The sequence below is a fragment of the Anticarsia gemmatalis genome, chromosome Z (genome assembly GCF_050436995.1).
Source record: "Anticarsia gemmatalis isolate Benzon Research Colony breed Stoneville strain chromosome Z, ilAntGemm2 primary, whole genome shotgun sequence".
Classification (NCBI taxonomy): Eukaryota; Metazoa; Arthropoda; class Insecta; order Lepidoptera; family Erebidae; genus Anticarsia; species Anticarsia gemmatalis.
Window position 1 is genome coordinate 7,711,832 of NC_134776.1, and position 25,796 is coordinate 7,737,627.

Consider the following 25,796-nt stretch of genomic DNA (forward strand, 5'->3'; position numbering starts at 1 on the left):
AACGGCAACCTCAAATGGTAGAATATAGAGATTTTGATGTCATTTTCTTATATTGTTATGGCACGCAATCAGTGGGGCGATTCCAATATCTGTATATTACGTATGTACGTTTACATAGTATTGAGTAGTGTTTTGTTATTTTATGAGACGTATAACTTGTTTTACTCATGTTGATGTATGTTTATGTGCTAGTTAATTTATTGTAAATAGTCTCCAAAACGTCAAATGTTAAGATATTACGATAGCGCTAACTACAATTGGTAGTCAATTGTAGTTAGCGCTATCTTAATATCTTAATAACAGGTTTAAAGGCAGATAATTAAATTAACGTATTTTACCAACTTGAACATTAATTAAAGATTACACCAGTTCATTACAAAACAGGATGTTTCAATACTTCGATATATGAAAAGTATCGTCAATATTCCACCGAGCTTATCAACACTTATCAAACCGTGAAATCGGCCGTAATTGTAGCATAGACCATACTGTACACACAAATTACATCGTAATTTTTCTAATACACTTAATCGACATGAGACTTACATTATTAACATATCATGATACGGCTTTTACATTAAAATGTGGCTTGATAAATTGTGAAGATCCCCGAGCTACGCGAAGAATTTTCATTGTGCAAAAAAGGGTATACCGGTATATAAAAAATGCGGGACAGGCTGTTTTTGATATAGATGTTCGTCGTATAATGTCTAGATAGTAACATTGTTTCGGCAATCATGCGTTACTTTTACTACAATATTTTACAAAATCTTCGCTTTTAGTCTTTTAGTTGGGTGATTGCGTCATCAATTTGATGTTACAATGCTTTTTAAATTACCTGCGATATAGTTTTAAATCTACTTTACAGACAGTAAATCAATGTATCGCATACAATATGGTTATTATTCTAATACGATTACGGCTGAAATGAACACATTGTCTGTGCACAAAAAACTCGGCTACTGATCAAGCAGAAAAACGTCTGCGTTATCTAACGTGACCATATTTAGAAAAAAAATATATTTTACCATCGAAGCCAATATTCCATCTAATATTCACATATATTTCACATGTGTAAGTGCGAGCAAGAGGCTCTGATAAAATGACATGATTAACTTCGCGCGTTTGCAATGGTCCGAGTATAGTTAAAAACTAATATATTTATTTTCTTTGTCCACAGATTGGTACCAGCGCCTGTGCCCGTGCTCTCAGCGCGTGCTTTGACACCCTGTGCAATGGGGCCATCAACAAAGCACTAGCTGACAGCATCGGCACTATGTATGGTAAGTAATTATTGTTAAGAGACCAGCTCCAAATTTAATAGTTCTTTAAAACCATTTCTTTCACCAGTAGTGAGCATACGACATCAATATTATAAACTTAAAATAACGCATATTTATTATAGAAGCAGGCAAAGACCAAAGAACGCTACTTGCTGTCTCTACAAATTTCTTTTGCTTTATTAAAATCCATATATCTTGTCAAATATGTTACTAGTATACACCTAATCTTTTTGAACGAAATCACCGATATGTGTGTTTTTTAGCCCAAATAATAGTATTACCAAAAATAGTAGGTACCTCTCTTTTATTTCGACTAAAATGTTATACAGAATATGAACTTGCTATATATCCATTAAAAGATTTATCTACATTCTACACATATATAGAGGAAAATTTATTAACAGACTAATAATTTAGAAGTATAGACATAATAGCAAGCACGATACATAAGTATTTTTGTGTATGTTATGTACTATATTAATAACTAAAAGTTTTCACTACCTAGTTTTTTAGAACTATATCAATGGAGCTGGTATTTCAGAATCATTACACTTTCAAAGCTAGATAATAATATGATGACATACTAATTGTACAGTCAGCTCCAAAAGTAGCTGAACCACTTCATATTTTCAAAATCTCTGTGTTACGTAACTTTAATAAATAACTGATCAAAATCAGGTAAAATGAGTCAGAATTAAACATTTCAATCAATGGCTAATTTTTTTTCCATGAAATAATGTGCACACTTCAGTGGGTTTCAAAAGATTGAGTATGATCAGCTATTTTAGGAGCTGACTGTACAAGTAAAAATGCTATTTAAAAGAACAATACGGCCTCGTCGAAAGTCTAGCCTCATCAATGACTTATACAAACGACTTGATCCACTACGACATTTATCAGCTCACTATTATGTATGACTAAGGAAGGAATTGAATAAATATATATTTTATCGTACAATTTATATCACGCAGTTTCACCAATTAGACAATTTTCCAATTATCCAGAAACTAGAATTCCCACTATCGGAGTCGAATAAGGAGGAAATATAAATATACGAATCCCGGAAGTCGAAAATGCTTTTACTCGTAAAACGGCTTTACTCTAAAACATTTATGAATTCCGGTAAAATATCGAAATATTGAACTAGAAATAATATTCAAACTCCGTTGTTACTGAAGTACTCAAGCTGTGTTTGTTCTGTTTTACGAATAAGCGTTTGTATTTTCGAAACAGCAAATCGTATTTCCAATCAACGATTCGGACGGAACTTGTACAAATCAAACATTAAAATAGTACTATCTGTTTTTCCATTATATCCTCGCGCAAATATTTTTTCGGATATTGTTTGCAGCTACCATATTGAAACAAGTTTTTCTGTGTTATTTCTCATCTAAATGTATCGCATGAAATTGCCATCATATCCTATAATAGTGAATGGTTATTTGTGTTTTCGTATTATAGGAAACTTTATACCTCCTAAATTTCAAATAGAAATAAAATTGCTTCATAAAAATGTATTTGTCGTGTAAGTAAAAGAGACAACAGAAAACAATCAAGAACGCAAGTAGCATTTAAACGTTTTAAACTCGACATTATTTTTCCTATATCGCCTGTTAAATAGGCAAAGGCGCAACTTAATTTACCAATATGACGTCAACTCGTTACAGGGATGTCATCAATTTCATAATGAAGAGTGCACATTACTTTCCCGACGTTAAGTTTCTGTAACAAAAAAAACGTGATAAATACGCAAGCAAAAACAACCAAAGCAATAGCGTCTATACAAAATGTTATCTCTATCGTTTATCATGCGAGTAAAAGAGACGACAGTGAATCTCTCTTTTACTCCATGTTTACTTTTTTACTCTTTTGCTCCATGTGTGTTTTACACCATTATTTTTCGTTAGTCACATGTAAAATAGGCGAAGACAACGCACTTAATCTGCCAATATGACGTCAACTCGTTACAACGAAGTCGTCAATTTGCTTCCAGAATTTCATAATAAAAAGTGCACGTTACTTACCCGAGGCAGTCGCTGTCTTTAACTTTTTGTCTACACTTTAAGCCATCGCTCAAAGCCACATGTCGTTTGTTATTTATCATCCAGTTTTATGCACCAAAGAACGTTCTTTTGCATTTTATTACTACCGACTTTGTAACATTACATTAGCGATATTAAAAAGAATGTATTACGTTGTTTACTTTTGAAAGCTCTGCTGTATGCAGAATTTACTTTGAAATATTTTTGTAAGGAAATGTGAAGTAACATTAAAAATGGTTGGATATGTCAAAAGGTTGATTTGATTAGAAATCGACGTCTGAATATCGGAGAAGCTTATAGAGTCATCTCTTACGGCTACAACAAGAGCTTCACAACCGGTCTAACTTTTCTGAAAAAGAATCGGTTAGCTTAACAGGTGCCTTGACAAATAGTTTTCGTACATTGGCTGACTCTTTATGTATCGGATATCGGATGGGATATCGAGTATCCGATATCGAGTATCCCTAAGCTGGTAAACAAGACTTTATTTTATTAGTTTCATAATTACATTGATTAGCATACAGTCAACCCTAAATAACAAAAAAAATAATCCAATCCAAATTAGAATAAATTTAATTAACAAAAATAGTATCCAACGAAGCATTTATAAAATAATCCTGTTGCAAATACTGGCAACAAAAAATGTTCCAAGTCTCTTAAAACTTGTTAAATTGCACACAAAATGTTCAGTTCGATGTCCATTGTCATTTAAATATTGTACCATTTGTAGCTTGCAGCGGTTAACAGTAGCAATTTATAACACGATTTGCAAAATCGAACATTTTAAAACGTTTTTAAACGAATGTTTTTTTACAAACAACTGTTTAAATTTTTTTTTTTTATTGTCGTGTTTGAAATTGGATGGAGGTTGTTTTTAGGATCCAATGTCTACATTTTATTATTAAGTAAAATATGATATTATATTAGCAAACTCAAGAGACACTCGGGTACAGCGTTATCTGTAGCAGCTTTCAGATTTAAGATTCTAACAACAACAAACCTATTGCAATACTCACAAAATTTAATCTAAGCCAGTCGTTAAGAAGGAGATAGGTAACAAACACGTTAACATAATAATAATACCGAGATAATGCTCGACAGAAAAAAAATGCCGTTTTAGAGTTGTACAAATATAATAGGTTTAGTTTAGTATTCATTATGTTAATATTACTATCAAAATATAATCTAAAATATCAATCTCACCTATAAGCTGCATTATAATTAGAAGCAAACACAACGCACCGTTAGTATTTAGTATTATCATCAAACCAAACTAATTCAATTACTACAATCAGTTAAATTCACTGGCCAGGCGTTTAAAAGTTAATACTAATAAAAAAGTAAAATGTACGTTAACGAGCGACTGGAATTGTTTTAACTAAGCGGCTTATTTCAAGCTTACAACTTTCACATTCCACAGTTTGCGTAAATCCAGACCGAATACGAATGTTCATTTAGACATTGTACTTTGATTTAATGACAGTTAGACTAGGTCTATTAAGAATACGGTGCATTATTAGTAGATGTTACGAGTATACGAGTATATATCTATACATAATGTCGTGATTTCAGCTTGCAGTTTTAATGGTTCTCCTTACGTCCGCATATTTAGTACTAATGTGATACTTTGGTTTTAAATAAACACATTACATGCATGTATTAATCCTAAAGTGTAAAATCTTTAGAGGTTAATGCAGACTATAGATCACCGACCTTCTTGAGCAAATCCCTCCTCTATAACTCTCAAATTTAGTCTGTCTCATGCGGTCTGTATCCATTCTGGATTGTAGTTAACAAACTCGTCGCTCTACCTTTAATTGAAATGTTAAAGCCTTAAAATGTAACAGGAAATGTTAGTGACATCACTAATTATATTTAACATACCGGTTGAACTAAAAGTTAGCTGCTAACCACTGTTTGAGTTTGAAAGCCAGACAGCTGGTGTTCTGAGTAAATATTAATTTAGTTTATAAATTTGTTCTGGCAGCTCAAAGAGCATCGCAGTTCAGACTAACTGGATGTAGGTAATTAATAGTTTATTAAAAGGTCTAACTTTCTCCTTGATGTCGCGTCGCGTAAAGTTGGCCGCACCTGTAGCGGTGTTTCTGACTGTCGTAGCGGCGTAGCATCTCACTTATGTGATGCACACCCGTAGCAAGACGCCTGACGCCTCCGTAGCAAACTTAAATTTGTTCTACGAGCTAAAGTTTGGTATGCTTTGAGTAGCGTGTCTTTATAAGCGTAACAGCTTTTGATACCCGCCAAATAATATGTTTAGTAGTTTATCTTTGAGAATATTTTGGAATCTTTGTAAAAGGGTGTTTATGTTATCTTTTAATGTAAAGAAGAAAGTATTAACTTTAAGTCTGAGCTTAAAGTTAAGAAGCTTACCAACGATTACTCGATGTCTAAAGATTTTTATGTCACCGAGGATTTTAGAAATACACAATTTATGAACAGAGCAATAAATCGTGGATATTTTCTTAGCCTTATATGATTTATATTATGACAGGAAAAATGCTTTAGCTAGGAAACGACTCGGATAAGACCAAACCTATTGACTGCTTTTATTATCTGATAAGATATGAGATCAGTTCTCTAAATTATCCCTCTGGTAAAAAAACACTAGCGTTTTCGAATAGACATGAAACAATGACGTCACAAAGAAAATATTTGATCGTAAAACAAAAGAAAATCAACAAAGGCGAGTAATAAAAAATAATTATAGAAATTGGAGCGAACAATTTTTGTTTTCCAATAACATAGAGTTAAAACAACGTAATGATACGTAATAGTGTTTATACATTACTTATTCAAGGCACTTTTAAAGGCTGCATCAATATTGTCTCGTACTCGCGGCGAAGGAAACTTATGAAACATTTATCATTATGCTTTTGAAATGTAACCAAACATTTGCCTTTTGTGTCAACTGTAGATTTTGTTATTCTATCTTTAGTTTTTAAATGAAATAAGGCTGTTTTTCTTCATCTGTATAAGATAGAAAATTAACATAATTTCTTATAACGCAGTGTGACTTTTATTTAAAGAGGTATTATTATGCTGTTTTGACATGCGAATTCCTTAAGAATATAAAATCACGTCTTTGTTCCAGTAATTACAATCGTTATTAATGTTTCTTTTAACCTGTAGCTGGGTGAGGGTCCCTTTTCGAGCAAGAGAGGGGTTAGGCCTTGAGTTCGAATTAATTGAAGTCATCATATTTAGTAAGGAATCATTTAAGTAAGATCGTGGTTTTTACCATGGCGATAGGCAAGACCAAAACAAGCAGCTTGCTACGATTCACACAAACTATTTTTGCTTCATTTACAACTAAACGTCTCGTCATATCAGCTTTTACTGGACGTTGTGTTAACGCTAACCCAGTGGCACTAACCCTCTTATTCATAAACACACTATAAACCTACTTTAGTTAAAAAGCTACTATAATATGTTTCTCTTTTCCGTTTCGCTAAGGAGTGGAAGAAACAAAACAATTTATAAACCTTTCATAACTTCATATATTTTTATGAATAAGAGGGTAACCCTCTTATGACAACCTGCGACCACGGCGAGTGCAACCTGCACCGGAAAGTTAGGCATTTAGAGGTAAAATGCGTGTTTTAAATTAACAATGTAACGCAAAAGTTTAAAAATTACGATAAAAAAATACATTGAACATAATTTTCCAGTTCAAACGTGTCTCTAAACAGGTTCAAACCGGAATTCAATAGATTAATCTCATTCAGCTCGCAGCAGATATTCACATACCGACAGTTTAATATGAAGTGATTAAACTAAGGTGTGCTGCAATCTGAATCGTCGAGCCATTGGTACGAATACGATTCAATTAAACATTAACCTCGCTTTAAGTCTTATTGCGAAATACCGAACCAAGATAGATGTTGAGGATCCCCAGTAACAGATATTTTTTTATACACTAAGCTACATCTAATAGAAGTATAGTTAAATAACAATTAAAGCTTTGTTAGCGGTGATAGCAAAGGGTTTTTTAAATTTTATTGACGAAGAACTACTAAGATATTGAACAATGAGTATTTTTTTACTAAAGCCTATTATTTTCGTGTAAATAGTCTTCGCCTGTTCTTGCCTGAATTATTTATATTTTTTTTCTGATCCCGTAATAAGGTTTTAAAAAAAGATAATGGTTGTAAAGTTTATTTTAATTTACAGTGCAGCAATGACTATTACTTTCATCATCGATGAGCCATCAGTACGAATACAATCGTTTTAATATTAGATTCGCTGCTTTAACACTTAATGCAGAAACCGTAACGTTATGAATCCTAATTATTTTTAGTTCAAAATGTACAATAATCGTTTGTTTTCAAGCCTCTTGATAGGATACATTTAAAGATTTACTTTACCTGAATCTACTAAAAAGAAACAGCGAACTATTTATTTCTTGATTAACAAGACACAAAAGCAGGCACCATATGACTTTACAATCTTAATATTAGTTTTTAATATAATAAAAAGCCATGTCAAAGCCTCTTGGGCGGCTTGAACAACTTTGACACTAGGTTGACCACTATCCATACGATAGATAGAATATAACAAAACGGAGATCGAATTAAATGAAACCTGTACCGGGATTCTGTACAACTATCGAGTACCGACAACCGGCTAGCTATCGAAATTTTGACATTTAGAATGTACTGCCACAATATTTCCTACGACACCCGCCAGAGGCGCTGATCAGATTTTCATACAAAATTTCTCGATGACAGTTCGGTTGTCGGTAGTCGATAGTAGTAGAGAATCGAGGCACTGATCCTCTCTTTAAATAATTCCATACAAGCCGTAATACCATTAGATTTAAATTGTCTAACTTCCAACATATCGCCGGGTTAATATAAAGTTATTAAACTAATACTGCAATCTCTATCGACGTGCCATCGGTAGGAATACGATTCGATTAAACATTAGTTTCGCTCGTTTCCTCCCCTTCCGTTATCGGAGCTCCGTAATGGAATTAGTGAGGAATTTTTAATGATCCTGACTTAATTTTTAAATTGGAAATTGATACTTTTGTAGATCTACCATTTAAGTAGAATATTTTTATAGAAAATTAGGTGACCCAGCGCACATCGTACCGCCTAACAGATGATTCTTTAATTTTGTTTTATTTTCGGTTTTCCCTTTTTTCTCTCTGTAAGGACCATCCTCGTACTTCAAGCTATATTTTATAAAAATAATAAGTGATATCGGTTCAGACGTTCTTGGGTTTAGCGTTTACCAACAGATTTGGCTATTTTTTTTAACCCCCGACGCAACAAGAGGGGTTTTATAAGTTTGACGTGTCTGTCTGTCTATGGCATCATAACTCCTGGACGATACTTTTTACTGGCTGTGAGAAGGCTTGTTATTCACAACAGCCTTATCGCAGCCAGTAAAAAGTAGATCTCGAGGTTTGTATCCCGAGTTAAGTAAAGTGCTGTTGTGCTTTTCCAATTTCAGTCGAAATGCTCTCAATGCCTCGGAGTTTGGTTGCGTGCCCGGTATTTGGCAATAAGCTCGTTTCCTATTACACTACACTACAAACATAATAAACGGAGAACAGTGGGCACTCTCACAGCTCTGCATTTTCGGAGGAGCGATTTCCTACTACTATCGACTTTAGACATCCGGCTATCGAGAAATTTTGTATGAAAATCCGATCAGCGCCTCTAGCGAGCGCCGTTGAGACTAAATTTTGAAGTTCATTTTAAATGTCAAACTTTTATTACTCGATACTGCTTGCTGAAAATCGCGTTACAGATTTAACAGTATGAATTTATTAATAGAGGATTTTGTGAACGCGAAAGCCTAAATCTAACCTTCTCCTTTGGCAATAAGATTTATAATCAAAAATCGCGAACCAAAAAATAGTTTACTATTTCAAGGCAGTAAAAGATTTCTTTCGTATGACATTCTTTGTAGATCGTAAAGATCAAAGACAAAACGTAATTCTTCTCTCACATTGTTATCCGTGACAACCTGCCTAGACCTCAGAGGTTAGACATTTGATATTTTGACGTAAGCTGATTCACTTTAAGATTCTTAGACTATATGAATATCTTTTATACATTACGACTGTTTTTCTGTCGACATTATTTATGTACACACAGTTATTTTTGTCACTACATTTTTAGACTATTGGAAAGAGCTGCTATTGCGCTTTTGTGTCTACGAGTATAAGTAAAGGCAAGTGTTCAATGCAGCCATTTCATGGCGAACTTTCAATATGGCGAGTAGAAACTAGTCAGCTTCAAAAACTTATGATCTAGAGATATGGATGAGTAAATGTTATCATTTTCCGCCGCGACACCGCGATGACGTTGATAGGAACCAAGATTGTTCCAGAAACATTCTACCGCGGCCTCTATTTCAATGCTACTGACAGCAATTGTCTTCTCCCTCAGCGTGACGTATGAAATCTTTTTATAGCTTTTCACTGCGTAGTTATCTTTCACGTTTACTTTTAGGGACCGTGTATTGCATGTAATGGAAAGCGAAGCTATAAATATTTACGAGGCGCACGTTTGTTTATTTCACTTTAACTGCAAATATAAAGAAACTAAACTTATTTTATTTCTTGACATAATACTTTTAAATGAGATTTGATACCGCTCGTGGCGCAGAAATTAAATTTAATACAGTTCAATTCTCATCCGCAGTAGATATTTGTAAAGCAGTAGGTTCCTCCCGTCATATTCCAAACATAATTAGTCTTAGCGTAACTCACACAGCAAAATAAATATAATTCGTTACAACCATCTCTTCATGTTTAACACCGCGATACTTTAGCATTACAAACTTAACTGTTAAATTTACAATACATTTTAGAGTTGATACAATTAACATATCTTCAAGGAGACTTTGGGTTTAAATATACATAAAACTACCTTTGTTGTACAATTGTCCTTCCTGAGCGTCAGTCCTTTGTAGTAGCTACTTAGGACCAAAAATCTTCAGCATTGTGTCATATCACAGGGAATGTATTCATGTCCTTGATTCTAATAGTTATTTGTGTGTCTAATAAGTGTCAGCGGTTTATACTGATTGTATGTTAATCTAGATTATAAACTCTTCTTCCCCTTAAGTTTGTCCGATTCTAGATTCCTATTCCAGTTAACCGTTTATTCATAAGCTAAAAGGCCTACTATAGTAGGCTTTCTATTTTTTTAATGTATTTCTCATAAGTCTTTTTTGACGTGACAAGAAAATTGTCCCCTTCGACATATTGAAGAAGAATTTAATTATTAAAATAGGAACAAACTTACTACAATAAAGTATAATTTGGATAGAAGAGGGATAACTAATTTTAGTATTGTGCAAAAGTACAACATTTTTTTTGTTAATTCATCATTCAACATTCGACACCAAAATCATAAAATAGTATCAAAAGTGAACAATTATCTCATAACTTAAAGAAGAACAAACAAAGATCCCTCCATTGATTTAAGTAAGATATTGATTGGATTGAGGAAAACGTATTTCTTTCATGTTGATTGTTTACTATCAGCTAATAATAACATCTCGTTATGGTCGGTGAATGACCCTTGTCTTTTTTTATTTGGAAAATAACCCTGTTTTCCTTCACGTATTAGACTAAAACATAAACATGCTTTGCTAATATTGATTTAGGATACTAATTAGGTATTTTCAAAAATGTATATACTTGCTAAATCACATAAAATTAATGTACGTCTTGCCACGGGCTTTGGATGTAAGCATCCTGTATAATAAAATAAAGTCCTTTGTTACGGGAAACATTTCCAACCAGACAAAGTCCCAGACAGGATAAGTACTTATGATTTAATAAACAACACAGACAGCACTGTACCTTCTAACATTTTGTATCTATACACACACATACCTGCCTTCACTAAGCTTAATTAAAATTTCGTGAACAGAGACCGTCTGTCTGGATCACCCATCCCATTCTCTCTTATTTTGACTCAAATCACAGACACACACATATGCAAAATTGATAGCTACACTCAAATTTCACGGACGCGATCGAAAGTCTATTACAAGGGAGATGAGAGATAATTTTGTGATGTTATCCTACTCCCTCATGTTGTTATTACCAACACAAATATAAACAGACACATGCAAAGTCTCCCTATTAGGGATATAGTTACATCTATAGTATCCAGACCCCTCGATCGAGGAGGGAGGATTGCGGCGCGGCTACCGTCGTCAGTGACTCTCTGGCCTATCGTCCCGTCGCAGGTGATGAGTGGGCAGACAGCTACCAAAAAATAATTAAATATACTTCCTCATTTATAACAATTTTTGGTGACTGTCTGATCTCTCATCACACCGGAGAGTTAACTAGACCGGTTTATGTAGTGATTGAATATTTATTTTTATCGAAAACCGGTGTTTTTCGCGAGTGGAAAGCGGCACCACGCGGTCGATCATGGCGAGGGTAAGTTTTCATTTTCACTGCAAAATATATGTTTTCTATTTATTTACTAATATATTTTTATACATTCATATTTTGCGCAGCCTTTTTCTTCATTTACTTTATTTTGTGTAATTTCCTTATTTTGTGTGCTTGCGATTTTTATGTTAAGTTTTGAACACATTGCGCGTTTTTGTGTTCTTCATACTGCGAAACTTTTTATATTATTTGTCACTATCATTGCACTCGTGGCCTTTGCAATTTGATTTTATTTTGTTTTCATTACATCATATTTTTATTAATGTTTTTATTTATCTGATATTTTCTCTTGAAATGAATCTCTACATACAATAATTAAAACTCAATAAATATTTGTGTTACGCTATGTTATTTGGTATAATAAGCAATGTTATGAACAAAATTTACTCATGATTTTCTCTGGACAAAAGCTTGTACGCACTAGCGATTGGTCCGAGCGGTTTTATTGCGACGCAGCGGCGTGCGGCGGTTCAAATTGACGCCATCCTAGTGCGTACAGTGTGCTTCTTGTATAGTAAAACAGTGACGCGTATAGCCGCACGGTTCAACCGCGCGGTCCAACCGGCCAGTGCGTATAAAGCCTTAGTCAATATTTCAACAAACTGATTTATAAGAGGAATAGTTTAATAAACTGCTTTGCGATAAATTCTAATAATCTTTTTTTAAGTTGATAAAAATATTACCTTGAATATTTCGTGTTCTTAAAATAAAAGATTTCTTTCGGCACATAATCTTTGTGTAACTTCGTACGACGTCGCGTTGTTTTACCAAACTTTAGTCAAATATTTTAGTTAAAACTTATGAGAAAAATGTGATATGGAAATTCTTACATGAGTTTGGAAAAGAATATTACTTTTCTTTCTAATGCGTATAAATTTATATCCACGTTTCTATGGATTTTTTTTATTGCTTTGTATCAATTAATTATGAGGACAATTTAAAATAACTACTATTGGGATCGTAATTATTGTTCAACTTTTATATTATTCAGAATTTAATCCAAATAATTAGTCCGCTCAAAAAAGCAAGTGTAGAGTGCATGAGAGGGATCCTAAGAAATTTCTTCAGAAATTGACCAGAACGCTGAAAATTTAGTTGTCCAGTAAGCGATAACCACATAATTGAAATCCAAAATTTCAAGTCTGTAGGTCATTTAGTTCCGAAGTTAAGCGAAAGCAAAGTTTCGCATTTATGACACTTACTCATGATCTAAAAAACATTCATTCTAACTATTTCGGAGCGCGATGCTCGAAAACTGATGAGAATTTCGATAAAGTGTGTTTAACAAAACTTGTAGACAATTTTATCATCTTTCATTATATAGAAGACACTTTTTCTCTACGACGAACCGTTTTAAAGATATTAGTGAAAAATTTTAAAAATGGGAACTTTAACCCCCTCCCCCCACTCCGGCACCCCCCCTAGAAGCGGGGATTTTTAGTATGTTTATTCTCTAAGCATCCTGAACCGATTTCTGAAGAAATTTCTTAGGATCCCTCTCACGCACTCTACACCCGCTTTTGGAGTATTCTTTGAGCGGACTAAATATCGATTGGTTTAAGAGCTGGTTTTAGTCTGCACAATATGAAGTACCTTATTATTTTGAGCACTTATGCCAGCCAGCTAATAATACATATCATTGCGTTTTTGTATTAATTTAGTCAAGATAAGTAGCCGATTGTATCAATATCACAGTCGTATTCATTTTTGAAATCATAAAGATTCATAATCCTGCGCTCGCAGCTGTAATTTTTTATAAAGGTATGAAATATCATACGCATGCAGCAGTAATTTTACATAAAGGTCCAAAATACCTTTCAAATAAAAAGAAGTGAAACTAAAACTTCTTATTCAAACAGCAGTAAGAACATAACATTAAAATTACGCCTACGAAATCAAAAAAGTCTCAACAATTCACTATTCCTGCTACTAAAAATCAATACAACATTTTTAATTTGGCATCCAATTAGTCCTGTATTGAACACCCCCTGACCGGTCCGCTTACGTATTGAGTTACGCACACTACGACTCTCCCCTGATTGGGGGAAATCCAGACAGACGTATTCATACTCGTAGTATTATATTTGTAACCTTGGCAATGGCAGTGTATTACTCGTAACTATATTCACTACGTAATCAACGACGCGAGGTTGTCTACAGTTTGATTTTAATAAACTGCTCGTAACTTTGTGCTGAAGTTGTAATTTCTAAACATTTGTTGACATTATTTGTTAAGATGAAACGCCATTGTGCGCGGGGGTATTAAGTTCGATTCCGACTTTGTACAAATATATAAATGACACGTCTATCCAGCACAAGATACTTTATTCTTAGCGCTACATATAAAAAAGAAGGATTGAATTAAAGTCCATTCACCATTTATCATGTTTGCAAATTCGTCACGCAGTATGAGACAGTGTGACAATCTCACTCTAACATGATTATTTTTAATATACTAGAAAATGCGATATTTAAATTTATTAAACTCACATGTAACGGAATAGTAAATCCTCACCATTAGTTTTTTATCAAATAATCATATGACTATCGTTGAAACGCTACTACATTAATTAATATGATTGCAAATATTTCATGTATAGTAATATGCTCAAATGTAACAGACAACTTTGAGAGAAGCAAGACCATTTTCGTGATTAAAATTCGGTGGTTTCGTTTGTAATATCAATTTGAGTCTATGTTTCATGATATACTGGAATCCGCACGACTTCGTACGCGCGGTACTGTTTCCTAGACTAAAAAGGATTACTATCGTTGTACCAAACTAGGTTTAAAAATAGCACACCTGCTCTCCTAACCATTGGGGAAATGTCAGTTAGAATGTTTTTATCACAAGCCATTTGAATACAATCGTAGTCTAAAATGTTCTTTAAAGAAATCTACCACGCTAAGAATCTTGTCTCGCGGGGACTTTAACAAACATACGGACTGCTAGATACAACTTTTTCTGCTAGCAAACTTATTGAGAATTTTGTCGTTGAATGCAAAGCGTGGGAAGACATTTTATCACGCCTTTGTTAAGAAAGACAAGTAGAGAAAAAGAAAAGGATATATGAATGTGCTAACAAAAAAAAACTAAAGCTTAAGATTGTCTTCCTAAACTCAGTCAATTTTTTTAAAAGCAACTTTTTTACTCTTTATCAACAACTACATTCTTTTGTCACCATTTCTGCACTTTTCTATCTCACACATTATTTATTAGTTTTCCTTTACCTATGTATATTATTATACCATCCGATCACTCAGCCACTGCTTCTTCAAACCATAAAAATATAAAACACAAGTTTAACATAAACGTAATATCACATAATTTTCAAAATGCATTATCGATAGTATGGAGCGTCTACATGATATTTTCCGTTCAGGTCCGAAAGTAATTAAATTGTCGTCGGGTTGAGCAAAATTAATCAACGTGCTGGACATGTTTGATGTAGCCCGACAAAGGGCTTTTATTTACGCACACTACAGTTCACCCTCCAGTACCAATTTACGCATACAAAGTAGAATGCAACAATGCTGTGCATCAAAATTCGTATAGTGCACTTAGTGGGGATAAAATTGAAATTGCATCCCCACTCAAAGAAGGCGGGGCTTACTCCGCCGTTTTCTAAACAAATAAAAGTAAAATAATTAATTAAATAATCTCTCTTCATAAAATTTCTTCTCATAATAGTTGCAGTACTAATGCTAGCTGGCTAAACTAATGAGTAGCTTTCCTAAAAAAAAATATATCGTCTTGAAGAAAAAGTACTTCATCCAAAAAAGACCGCACAGTCTATTAATTGTGTATCAAACAGAACATCCCCAGTAAAAAAAACCGGTGAAAAAATTATAGATGCAAAATTCAACAATGCGTTTTTGCATACATCTTGCATAAAGAAGGCAAACCACTTTATTTAATGGGCGGGCCATCAGCGAGGTGTGGGGCATTTGTGTGCGTGTGTACATGTTCCCAGACCGAGTTTACTTTTGTACTCAGCATCCTGTGCTCATCCAGTGCTTCGAGGTTCGCCCTTCTGAACGGACAGATGGACGGATCTTAGAAGCACCCTAAAAATAAATAATGAAACATACACAGATCTCTCTGTGGCATGTCACTACACTATGTGTATTGATGTGTAACATAAAATGATGATCTAGTGCGTTACGTTGTTTTCTAATACGGGTTAATTGGTAAAAATTAAAGAAAAATATTTCGAAAATTTATTATTTAAAGAAATATAAAGTCTATTTAAGTCGCGGTTCGATAACGCGCGCAGTTTCGAAAACAGTATAGTGATAATTTTAGTGGCAATCGGTGTATTAAATTTGAAAATAAAATGAGAGTTCTAGTGTAGTGTGTAGCAGTCTAAAAAAATCCAGTAAAATCAGGCATAATGGTTCCTAAGGTTTTCACGAAAATTACATGCTATATCTGCGTTAAGCCGACGAATGTTCTTAAAAAAGTCTTGGCATTAAATTTCTCCTAATTTTTATAGGAACAGTGCTAACAAAACCGAAAAGAGCTATCGTAGACACGAATTCGATCCGTCTTAACATTTGAACCAGCGCGTTGCATTTGAACCAGTTGTAAATAAATCAAAAGCCAAACGTACTGTCATTGCTGCCAAAGCATCAATTGACTAACCAAACAAAAATAGCAATACGTGATCAAATTTTTCTCAACCGTTGTTACAAAAAGCGATCACTGTTATAACAAAAAATAGTTTTTCAAAGACTTAAAAATAGTTTTTCAAAGACTTAAAAATTTTACGACAGTGAAATGTTTTTAAATAAATTTAGCACGAGTCCCTTTAAAATCGATGTCATTTTAATTAACCCTTTCACACTTCCCTTTCGCACTCATGCACTGCTTGATTGGTGGCCAGGTGTTATTATACCCCTCCTTCACCCCGCACGGTGTACTGTAGCTGTCTGGACCCCTCGCTGGTCTACGTGAGGCTGCAACACCCGGAGAGCCTTCAGTGCTCGATCACTCGTCCACCTGAGCAGTCAGATGGACGATTTTCAAGCGCTCATAAACACCTAACAAAAATGTGATTAAAATGTCACAAATTCTGTAAATTTAGTCACGGTGTTTATAAATTAAAAATATTCAAACAGCGTGTCGTTGTTAGAAAAATGGATAAAAATTCCAAATAAATATTTTTAATTAATTTTCGTTACTTAGAAAAACAATCAATAATATATAATATTTTTTTCGTAAGTAGTACTTCCAAAAAAACTGAAAAGTGGTTATGATGTTTAGCACGTGTGTCATCAAAATCAATTTCATTTAATTAACACTTCGCACCTCCCTTTCGCACTCCATAATTTTCGCCGGCAGCGTAAACGGCAAGGTGTTATTATACCCCTCCCCCGCCGCTCATGGTGTAAGGTAGCTGTCTGGGCCCCTCTCTGGTCTCCTGCGGGCTGCAACATCCAGAGAGGCTTCAGTGCTTGATCAGACGTCCACCTGAGCAGTCAGATGGACGATTTTCAAGCGCTCATAAGCACTTGTGAATATCATGCGATTTTTTTTGCATGTTACGTTTGCCCAGCTACGGTAGGGTTAACAGTAATTCATGATTAATATGTATGACGTGTTTCATTAAAATTTCGTCACATTTAATTTAAATAATATGGTGCGAAATTATAAAATTGAAATTTTGTTTTGGTGTGGAAAGATTTTTGATTTTTTTACGAATATCGAGTCGTAATTGCGGTTTGTGCAGGGTTTTCTAATGATATTAAGTAGTGGGTAAATTAATTGTCATACTTGATAGAAGCAAAATTTTTACAAAATTATTTTAATAAGTAATAATAACAATATTAATGATCTTTTGTAAAGGAAATATTATAAATTAAAGCACCTATACATTTTTTAGTGTTCCACTTCCGAGTTTACAATTATTTCGTATAGAAATTAAACAGCTATTACACGTTACAGCCAAGTTGTCAAAATAGTTTTGTTGTTTGAATTAGGACATTTAATTTCCAACAGTTCTTAAATAATATTCTACTTAACTAAGAAAACATTTCTTTATAAATACTTCACTTTATTTTTAATTAGACATGGATATTAACAATTTATATAACTTATCAACTCTTTTCTTCAATACTAACAATAAAATAAAATAAACTTAGCAAATCCAAACATAATAATACACAAAACACATGCAAGACACTGTTAGCGGTAGGCGAAAGATTAGTTCAATAAGAAATAAAAAAGCAGTATCTTTTTACTATAACAAAAGTTGTGACTACAACACTGAAAGAGTGAGCGAGGCGACAACAATATTCTCAAGCAATTTCATAGGGAAATCTATCTAAACTACGTCGTTTATCTATGTATAGTTTGTTAGTGGTAGTGGGCTGTCGTGGGGTGTGAGGAGCACAGGGTATTTAGTCAGCGCACAGCTCGTCTCAAGCCAGTGTCCCTCTGGGGGTCCACCTGATAACATAGGTCGACCAACAGGGTGACACAAACAAAACTCTAGCTTATACACTGATGCTTAGCTTCAGTGTATTGCATCTATGGCTATTGTTAGGCTAGAGGTGTATTACTGCATTATGATTTGAAACGTTTTAGTGTTTGATTTTTTATGCATTGATAATAGGAAGCAAGCAGTTGTTAGTGACGTTTAATAAGAAATAGGGAAGTCTTTGCTCAGCAATAGAATCATATAGGCTAAAAAAAAATAGCTTAGTTTTTATTTCCTGTCAATCAAACTACTCAATACATTTCGAATCAGAAAATTTTGAATTCTTACATTTCAATTTCGTTATTGAGGTTTTGGTCTCTTGATTCAAGAACTATTTTGAATAGGACTGCTAAACAACAATTACGCTAATTTATACATCCGAAACACAATCAATAATCATATTGGGTATTATAATTATGTTAGATTTCTTATCATTTCTTTCGTACGTTTCATTGTTCTAATACTCGTAATTCAAAATAATTTATAAATTTAATTGCAAGATGTGAGTAATGGCTACCAAGCTCCTTGTAAGTTGAATGGATTTTGCTGGTTCAAGTATATGACTACCACCAAAAATTTGATAGTTTAGCTACACATACATAAACACACGCCTCTTTATTAACAAAGTAAGCCGAGGCTAAAGAACACAATCTATACGATTTCCACAAATTTAAATTGCTTCATCCACATTCATACAATCTCAGTTATTTCTAAATACTAAAATTGTATTTACCATCAACACAGAGCGAAAATCAAAATTTCTACTACGAAAGCTAAGTGACTAACACCAGTTATAACCACTTTTGCAGCGTTAGCCCGTAATATTCTCCTCATTCATATGTAAATCGATGTAGAGCAATTTAAACTAGGTTGATCGGTGTTCGGGTTAACGCCGGTCATTTGCAACCACTGATAACGCTTAGTCCGTTGTAAAAATTTAGATTATTGGATATTGAACGGTTTCAAGCGAACTTTATCTACGCAAGAAAACCATTCAATATGTTCAATTGAGACTGGACAGGATAGATCTGTACTTATCGAAGATATAGACACGGTATAAAAATTCATTAATTTTACTATCACAATTCACAAGGTACATGCTTGAATTTCAATTTATACATAATATAAAATTTCTTGCCTTGAATGATTGACTGACTGATAATAATCATCGCACAGCGCTAACCATAGAAGTAAGAAACATGAAATTTGCTTTTTATGATGTGGGCGCCCCATTAGAAGGATTTTTTAGTAATCAACCCGTAAGGGGGTAAAAATAGGGATGAACGTTTGTATGGAGGATCGTCATTTTCGAAGCTAGAATAATAAAATTTCATATTTGTAAGTTTCGTCTTACTTCAAACAAAAATCCCAAATATTAACATGAGTTTTAGAGATTTTTCAGAATCACCCCCCAGCTGGTTTAAAAAGTCAACTTCATTATTCTAACATAAATATGCACTAATTAGAAGAAATGCTTATTGAAAAAAAAACATTAAGTTCGACATCAGCTCCTTAATTCCTCATATTAGTCTTCTAGAATTTAAAGTACCGTAAATAAAAAAAATAATATATTTTAGCAAAATTTAAATTTAGCAAATACAATGACCTAATACAATATCTTCTTGTTATTAATATCAAGTACATTGGACTTTAACAGAGTTGGCCTTAGGCTAGGAATCTTAGAGAAACATATTTCATGGTTAAATTAAAAGGTTATCGGAAGCAAAAATCTTTTAAACCGTATTCCTATTCAGGCTACTCTAGGAAAGCTTTGTTCTAGAATGTTATAATAATATTCATACATACATACATTATATCACGCCTGTTGTATCTGAAGGTGCAGAGGTGCATAAAATACACCCACGTTTCGTCATTAACAATAATAGTCCACGTATCACAAATTTTCTGGAGTTAATAACTTTCAGTTTATTTCTATTGTTTGTATGTTTAAACTGAGATACTGATTGATACATAAATACAAAAAAAGGCTATAATTAACATTTTTCAACTATCACGACTTAAAAATTAATCTACATAAGTCTATTTTTATTAAAGTTTTATTCGATCAAAAAGTCGGGTAATAAATAATTAAATAAGTTACAAATCGAAACCTTTCAAATATGTTTTCACTGTGCATAATATGAAATTGTGTATCTTAGTATGAAAGGCTATATTTTAGTTAAAATGTTTTGAAACCAAGCTTAGTATATAACCTAAAGGTAGTCGTGAGTGAACTGCGATAGCCTCCTTAAACTATCCATAGCAAACGCTAACTATCTATCTATCTGTTTGTTTAACCAAAAGTATCCGTCGCGACGTCCGATGATGTAAGTTTGCTAAACTAATCCTTCCAAGTTTATGTGACGTCACGTTTTAGATCGGTCTCGTTCAAACCTCGTTCATGCTGGCTAGAGCCTTTACTACCATATTTAAATGTAACTAAGACGTGCATTTGTTTACACCATAAATGTATTTAATTCAATGCATTGTAGTGTGATGACTAATTCCATAAATTGTAGTGTATCCGGCTCATGATCACGAGGTCTAAGGGTTCACTTCACATGTTGGTCAAACAACTATCTGCTTTTTCTGAATTATGATATCAATTTTACCAGTAGCCCGTAGTTTTGTAGCATAGCCCGATTTGTGGCATTAGGCTCGCCCTTTTTGACTAACATTGTTAATGGCACTACACAACTGCTTACACCTTCGGGTATAACGGGTATGGCTCGAATTAACTAACTTAGTAGTCTCAATTAGTATAATGAAATATACTCTTCTTATATATTCGAATATAAAAATATTTTGGTCTTAATATGACAAAGATAATTATGGCATCAATATTTTTAGTTTGTTGTTATTGCTTAAGTAACTTTCAAAGATAATATTGTATTTAAGTTTTAATAATATTATTATGTTCGTATAGTATGATGGATATTGATGTTTACAAAAGCAAACATTGGTAAAATACTGAATTTGTTAACGTGTTTTCAATCCGCATAATTATTATTAAGACAATGGGCTACTAAAATAAAGAAAATATTTTCTTTCCCACACAAATCAACTTATTTCCTAGCATCTCGCGTCCTCATAATAAAAATAATATCACTTTGCTCAAAAGATTAAAATTGTTTGTTTGTCGTATGGTTAGTGGTCAACCTAGTGACAAAGTTGTTCAAGCCGCCCGAGAGGCCTTTGACGTGGCTCGACTGTTATCTTAGGAGACAACAACCGGGACCGACTTTAACGTGCCCTCCGAAGCACGGAGACGCCCAGTTCAAATGCCACTATGCGGTCACCCATCTACGGAATGACCGCGCCAATAGTTGCTTAACCCACAGATCGTTTACCGACCAGTAAGCGCAACTGGCTATGGGCGCCTTGAAACGGTGAAATAATAACATAGTTTTGACACACAGGTTTATCTATTCATAGCGTTTAAACTTATACAAAATAACGTTATTAAACAGATAAACTCTTAAACTTGCATTTATTTAATATGGTAGATTCAAGGCCAAATCTATCTCTCAGTAAAACATTCAACTTCTATACTAATTTAAAAACTTTCTCTATTCTTCAACTACATAATTTGTATGACTAGCTTCTGTCCGTGACCTCGTGAAACAGGAATCCCGTAGTTAAAAGTAGCCTGAGTATTAATCCGAGTTATAAATTATTAGTGTACCAAATATCATTAAAATCCGTCTAGTAGTTCTTTCGTGAAAAGTAACAATCATACAAACATCCATCCGTCACAAACAGTCAATAAATATTATTAGTAGTTTTTTCACAAAAACTAAATATAACAAAGCAAGAGATTGTATAAACGAACATGAATTTTAAATTTCAATTTGTTCTGGGGTTTACGGTAGGTTGCAATGGCTGAAATAAATCCTCAGTAATAAATACGCCACCTGCACCGGCCTATAAAGCCTTCATTGTTTGAAATGCTCTCAATGAAGATAAAACCAGCGCTGTGCATCTAGACAGTGTGGCAGTACATTTTATGATAATGCCGCACGTACTAATACTATATTACTCTACAATATCAAATTGAACATAATTTACGTTGCTGAGGTTAGACTGTTGAATACATTTTAAACTTGGCAGGATTATAGATGATAGCAGCATGCAGACTACGTTTTTTTAAATATTCCTTCACGTGGGTAATGCTATGAACAAACCACTTAGTAGAAAGCCATGCAAGGTTTGCAGTTGGAGGAGGCCTACCACGCTCAAAATTTAGAACATCCGAGATCTGCAGGCTTACGTAGCTACAGCAAATAGTCATACATACATAATATCACGCATATTATGCCCGACGGTGTAGGCAGCGATGCATAGAATACACCCATATGAAGGGGGAAGTTTCCAAAGCCCGAACTACTATGAAAAAAAATCTAATATAATTTAGAAAAATAGCACTTTATCCGACCCAAGAACAGACCCGGTAATACCCAGAACTACTAACTGAAATGTAAATAAATAGTGCATGTCTAGGTTCTTTACTAAATTGTCAGACAATAAGGTAGCAACGTAATACAAAGCCACTATCCAATTTACCCAAGTATGAGATTCAAATCTGAAATAAAATTACTTTCCTGACACGAACCGTACCTAGATATAATTGTTTTCTTCACTTTAATAGAAAAATACAGCAGAATAAATTGCGGTATTAAAGACATCGTACCTTAGGTGTCTGGAGATAAGCTACGGGTTTGAATAAATATTATGCAGATTGCGTGGCATGTTTACATTGAATAGACAAATGTAGCAGTAGTTTATTTTACTTATTGTAAATATCATACCATACATAATATCATTTTAAACTCGAAGATTTATGAAAAGGTGCATAAAATACACTCACGTTTTGCCATTGACAATGTTAGTCCCATATAGTAGAGGGCGAGCCTATAGCCATCTACCAGATACATTGCCAAATTCCCGTCTACTTTTAAGAAACATTCTAATATAAATGAGAAAAGACCAATACACGTTACACTACCGACAAAAAAAACGCTCAGACAATGCAATTTTTCGTAAATATATTAAAATTGTCATTATTACAGACTGAAACATTTTATTAGGCACTCATTTAATACCTACTAAAATACGAACCTGTGACGTCGCTACACCTGATTTTTTCCCACTTTGTAAAGAGTAGCTAGATAATTTGACTGGTAGGCTGACTATCCTATTATGTCTAAGTTCCTCAACTAATCAGCCACGTCTGTATCCATGCAGCTGACCCTCAATAAAGGATAGTAGAGGTATCTCTGTCTTTTTGTCTGTTACTATGACTAAATTATGGAACCGGTTGAAACGAATTTGGTAGAGGGGTACATTTATTTATCTCGATACTCTTGTAATCGCTATAAAGGCATACCGGTCGACGTGAATATGGTGAATGAAATAAGTTACTTTAAAGAGAAGGAACCGCGAGTAAAAATGGGTACCATAATAATAATACGAAATAAGGGCTTTTAAATTGAAACTTTGACCATTTTTAGGTACGTGCAAAATAATTTAGTTGATTTCTTTGCTTCACAGTTATAATTTGTACCATATATGTAGGTTAGTAAAAAATAGTTAAAATATACTCGAATTACTCTCAAAAAAGGTATATTATCAGAAGGTAATTAGTTTCAAGGTTAACTCACAAAAGTATACATTTCCATTAATATCATGATACAACACATTTTACGAAGCCTTACTTACTCTAAAATTTAGGTAAAGTATAAAAATAGCATTCGTTCATTAAAATTATGTTGATACGTAATTTTTCTTTTGTTTCCCTAATGTGAATGAGTACTACATCATTTTTCATATATTTTCGTTACTCTAATGATAAAAGAATGAGATTTTAGGATGTTATAAGCTTTGAGTATTGCTTAGAAGGGAAAATGTAAGAACATGCGTAGGTTGGCTGGCAGAATTCTTTAAATAAGCGCCATGATCTCGATAATATTATGTAGCTTTTTCATTAAGCGATGCTTTAGTCTCTGCGGAAATTAAAACTTCAATAACACAGTGTCACGTTCAGGGTAGGAATTTAAAAATTAATATTGCAAACTTAAATCGCACGTACTCGTATTTTACAAGCGGTGCAGTGTATTGCTACAATTGCTTGAAATAAAAACTGGATTTCAAATGTGGTTTGTGCGGAAGTGAAACGCGGCTTTAAAGCCGTCGCGTTACGAAAGACTGACAGTGCGTTTCACACGCATAGCAGGAATGCAATGTAAGGCCTGATTTTCTCCTATGCTGATGTCAGTGGAAGGAAACCTTTTGTCTGTGCGAAGCTGAATCTCTGTGTGGTTAATATTAAACGACGCTGTGCATTTAGATACGTGAATTATTAAATAGTCAGCGGCCTTCATCGGCCGGATAGGTTTTAGGCTTATTCGTCTGTGTAATCGTCCATCACTAATCTAAAGAGAGCGGTCAGGCAAAATTTCATACAAACTTGAACTTTTATGAAATATAAATGCTTATAGAAAAATACTAAAGAATAATGTGAAATAACCATGCTTGTCTTGTTACAAAGTGGTTTGAACCTAAATAATTAATGTAATGGTTCATTAGTGTAGTGGGTGAAAAAGATTTTTTTTACTAGTTTGTTGTTGATAACAAAATTGATAAAAGCGTAAAAGCATAATTTTAAGTTATTTTTATGCATACATCCATTGTTATATAAAATTCTGTATAGGCTGCCGTTAAAGATTGTGTGCCGCACATACTTGTACGTTCACCGTGAACGCAACTATTTTTCTAATACTTGATATACATTAAATACAGGAAAGACAAGAACTTTTTTAACAAGTTGTAGAATAAAACTCTTTAGGAAAATGTCGGATAAGTGTCGTGTAGTGTGTTGAAGGACTTGCTAAAAAACTACCGCGCAAAATTTGCCCAAGCTAAGTTTAGACGCGGAAGTTCGTACGTGAAAAGTTATCAATGAATCGGACATCCTGCTCGCACTACGATCGGAATTGCACAATTATTATGTCTGTTAAAAGTGGGCGTGTACACGAATGCGAGACAGCAACATCTGGTGGGGATGAGGCCACACCCCCAATGCAGTTCATTTTGGGAGAGGAAAGCTCGGTACAGAAAGCCAGAAGCCGTGCCAGTATTCTAGTGCACTTGCGAGCGAACGCAAGTGCACTCCAATACTACCAAATACCTTGTACACCCAGCCACTGCTAGCAGTGTGCTGTTGCTGGCTGGCTAGCTGTGGCTGTCGGTTGGCGGGCTCGGCCATAGCGGCCGGCCTGTATGCTTTTATGAAGTTGATGATTTTATTTCAGGATTCCATTTTCATTTAGTATTTACTACCATTCGTTGATTTTATACTGAATGGATAAATTAATATTCGAATATTATTATGGTTTGTTAGTTAACTTTTTTGGAATTCAAGCTTCCTTTTTAACGAAGATATTTATGATTATATTATGTTTATATATTAAGGGTAGTAGTAGAATAGTAATGGGTTTCAATTGATAATTTAAATATTTCGGTTAATTTAGAGATTTTT

At 33.9% G+C, this 25,796-nt stretch overlaps 1 protein-coding gene across 3 annotated transcripts in view; it reads left to right on the top strand.

Moving 5' to 3' along the window:
* Window positions 1-25,796, top strand: part of LOC142986377 (solute carrier family 7 member 14) — a 229,566-nt gene that overhangs the window by 89,821 nt on the left and 113,949 nt on the right. For all 3 annotated transcript variants that reach the window (XM_076134848.1, XM_076134850.1, XM_076134849.1), the window contains exon 6: window positions 1,181-1,283. In XM_076134848.1, the coding sequence (XP_075990963.1) occupies window positions 1,181-1,283 (103 nt within the window). The remainder of the gene's footprint in view (window positions 1-1,180; window positions 1,284-25,796) is intronic.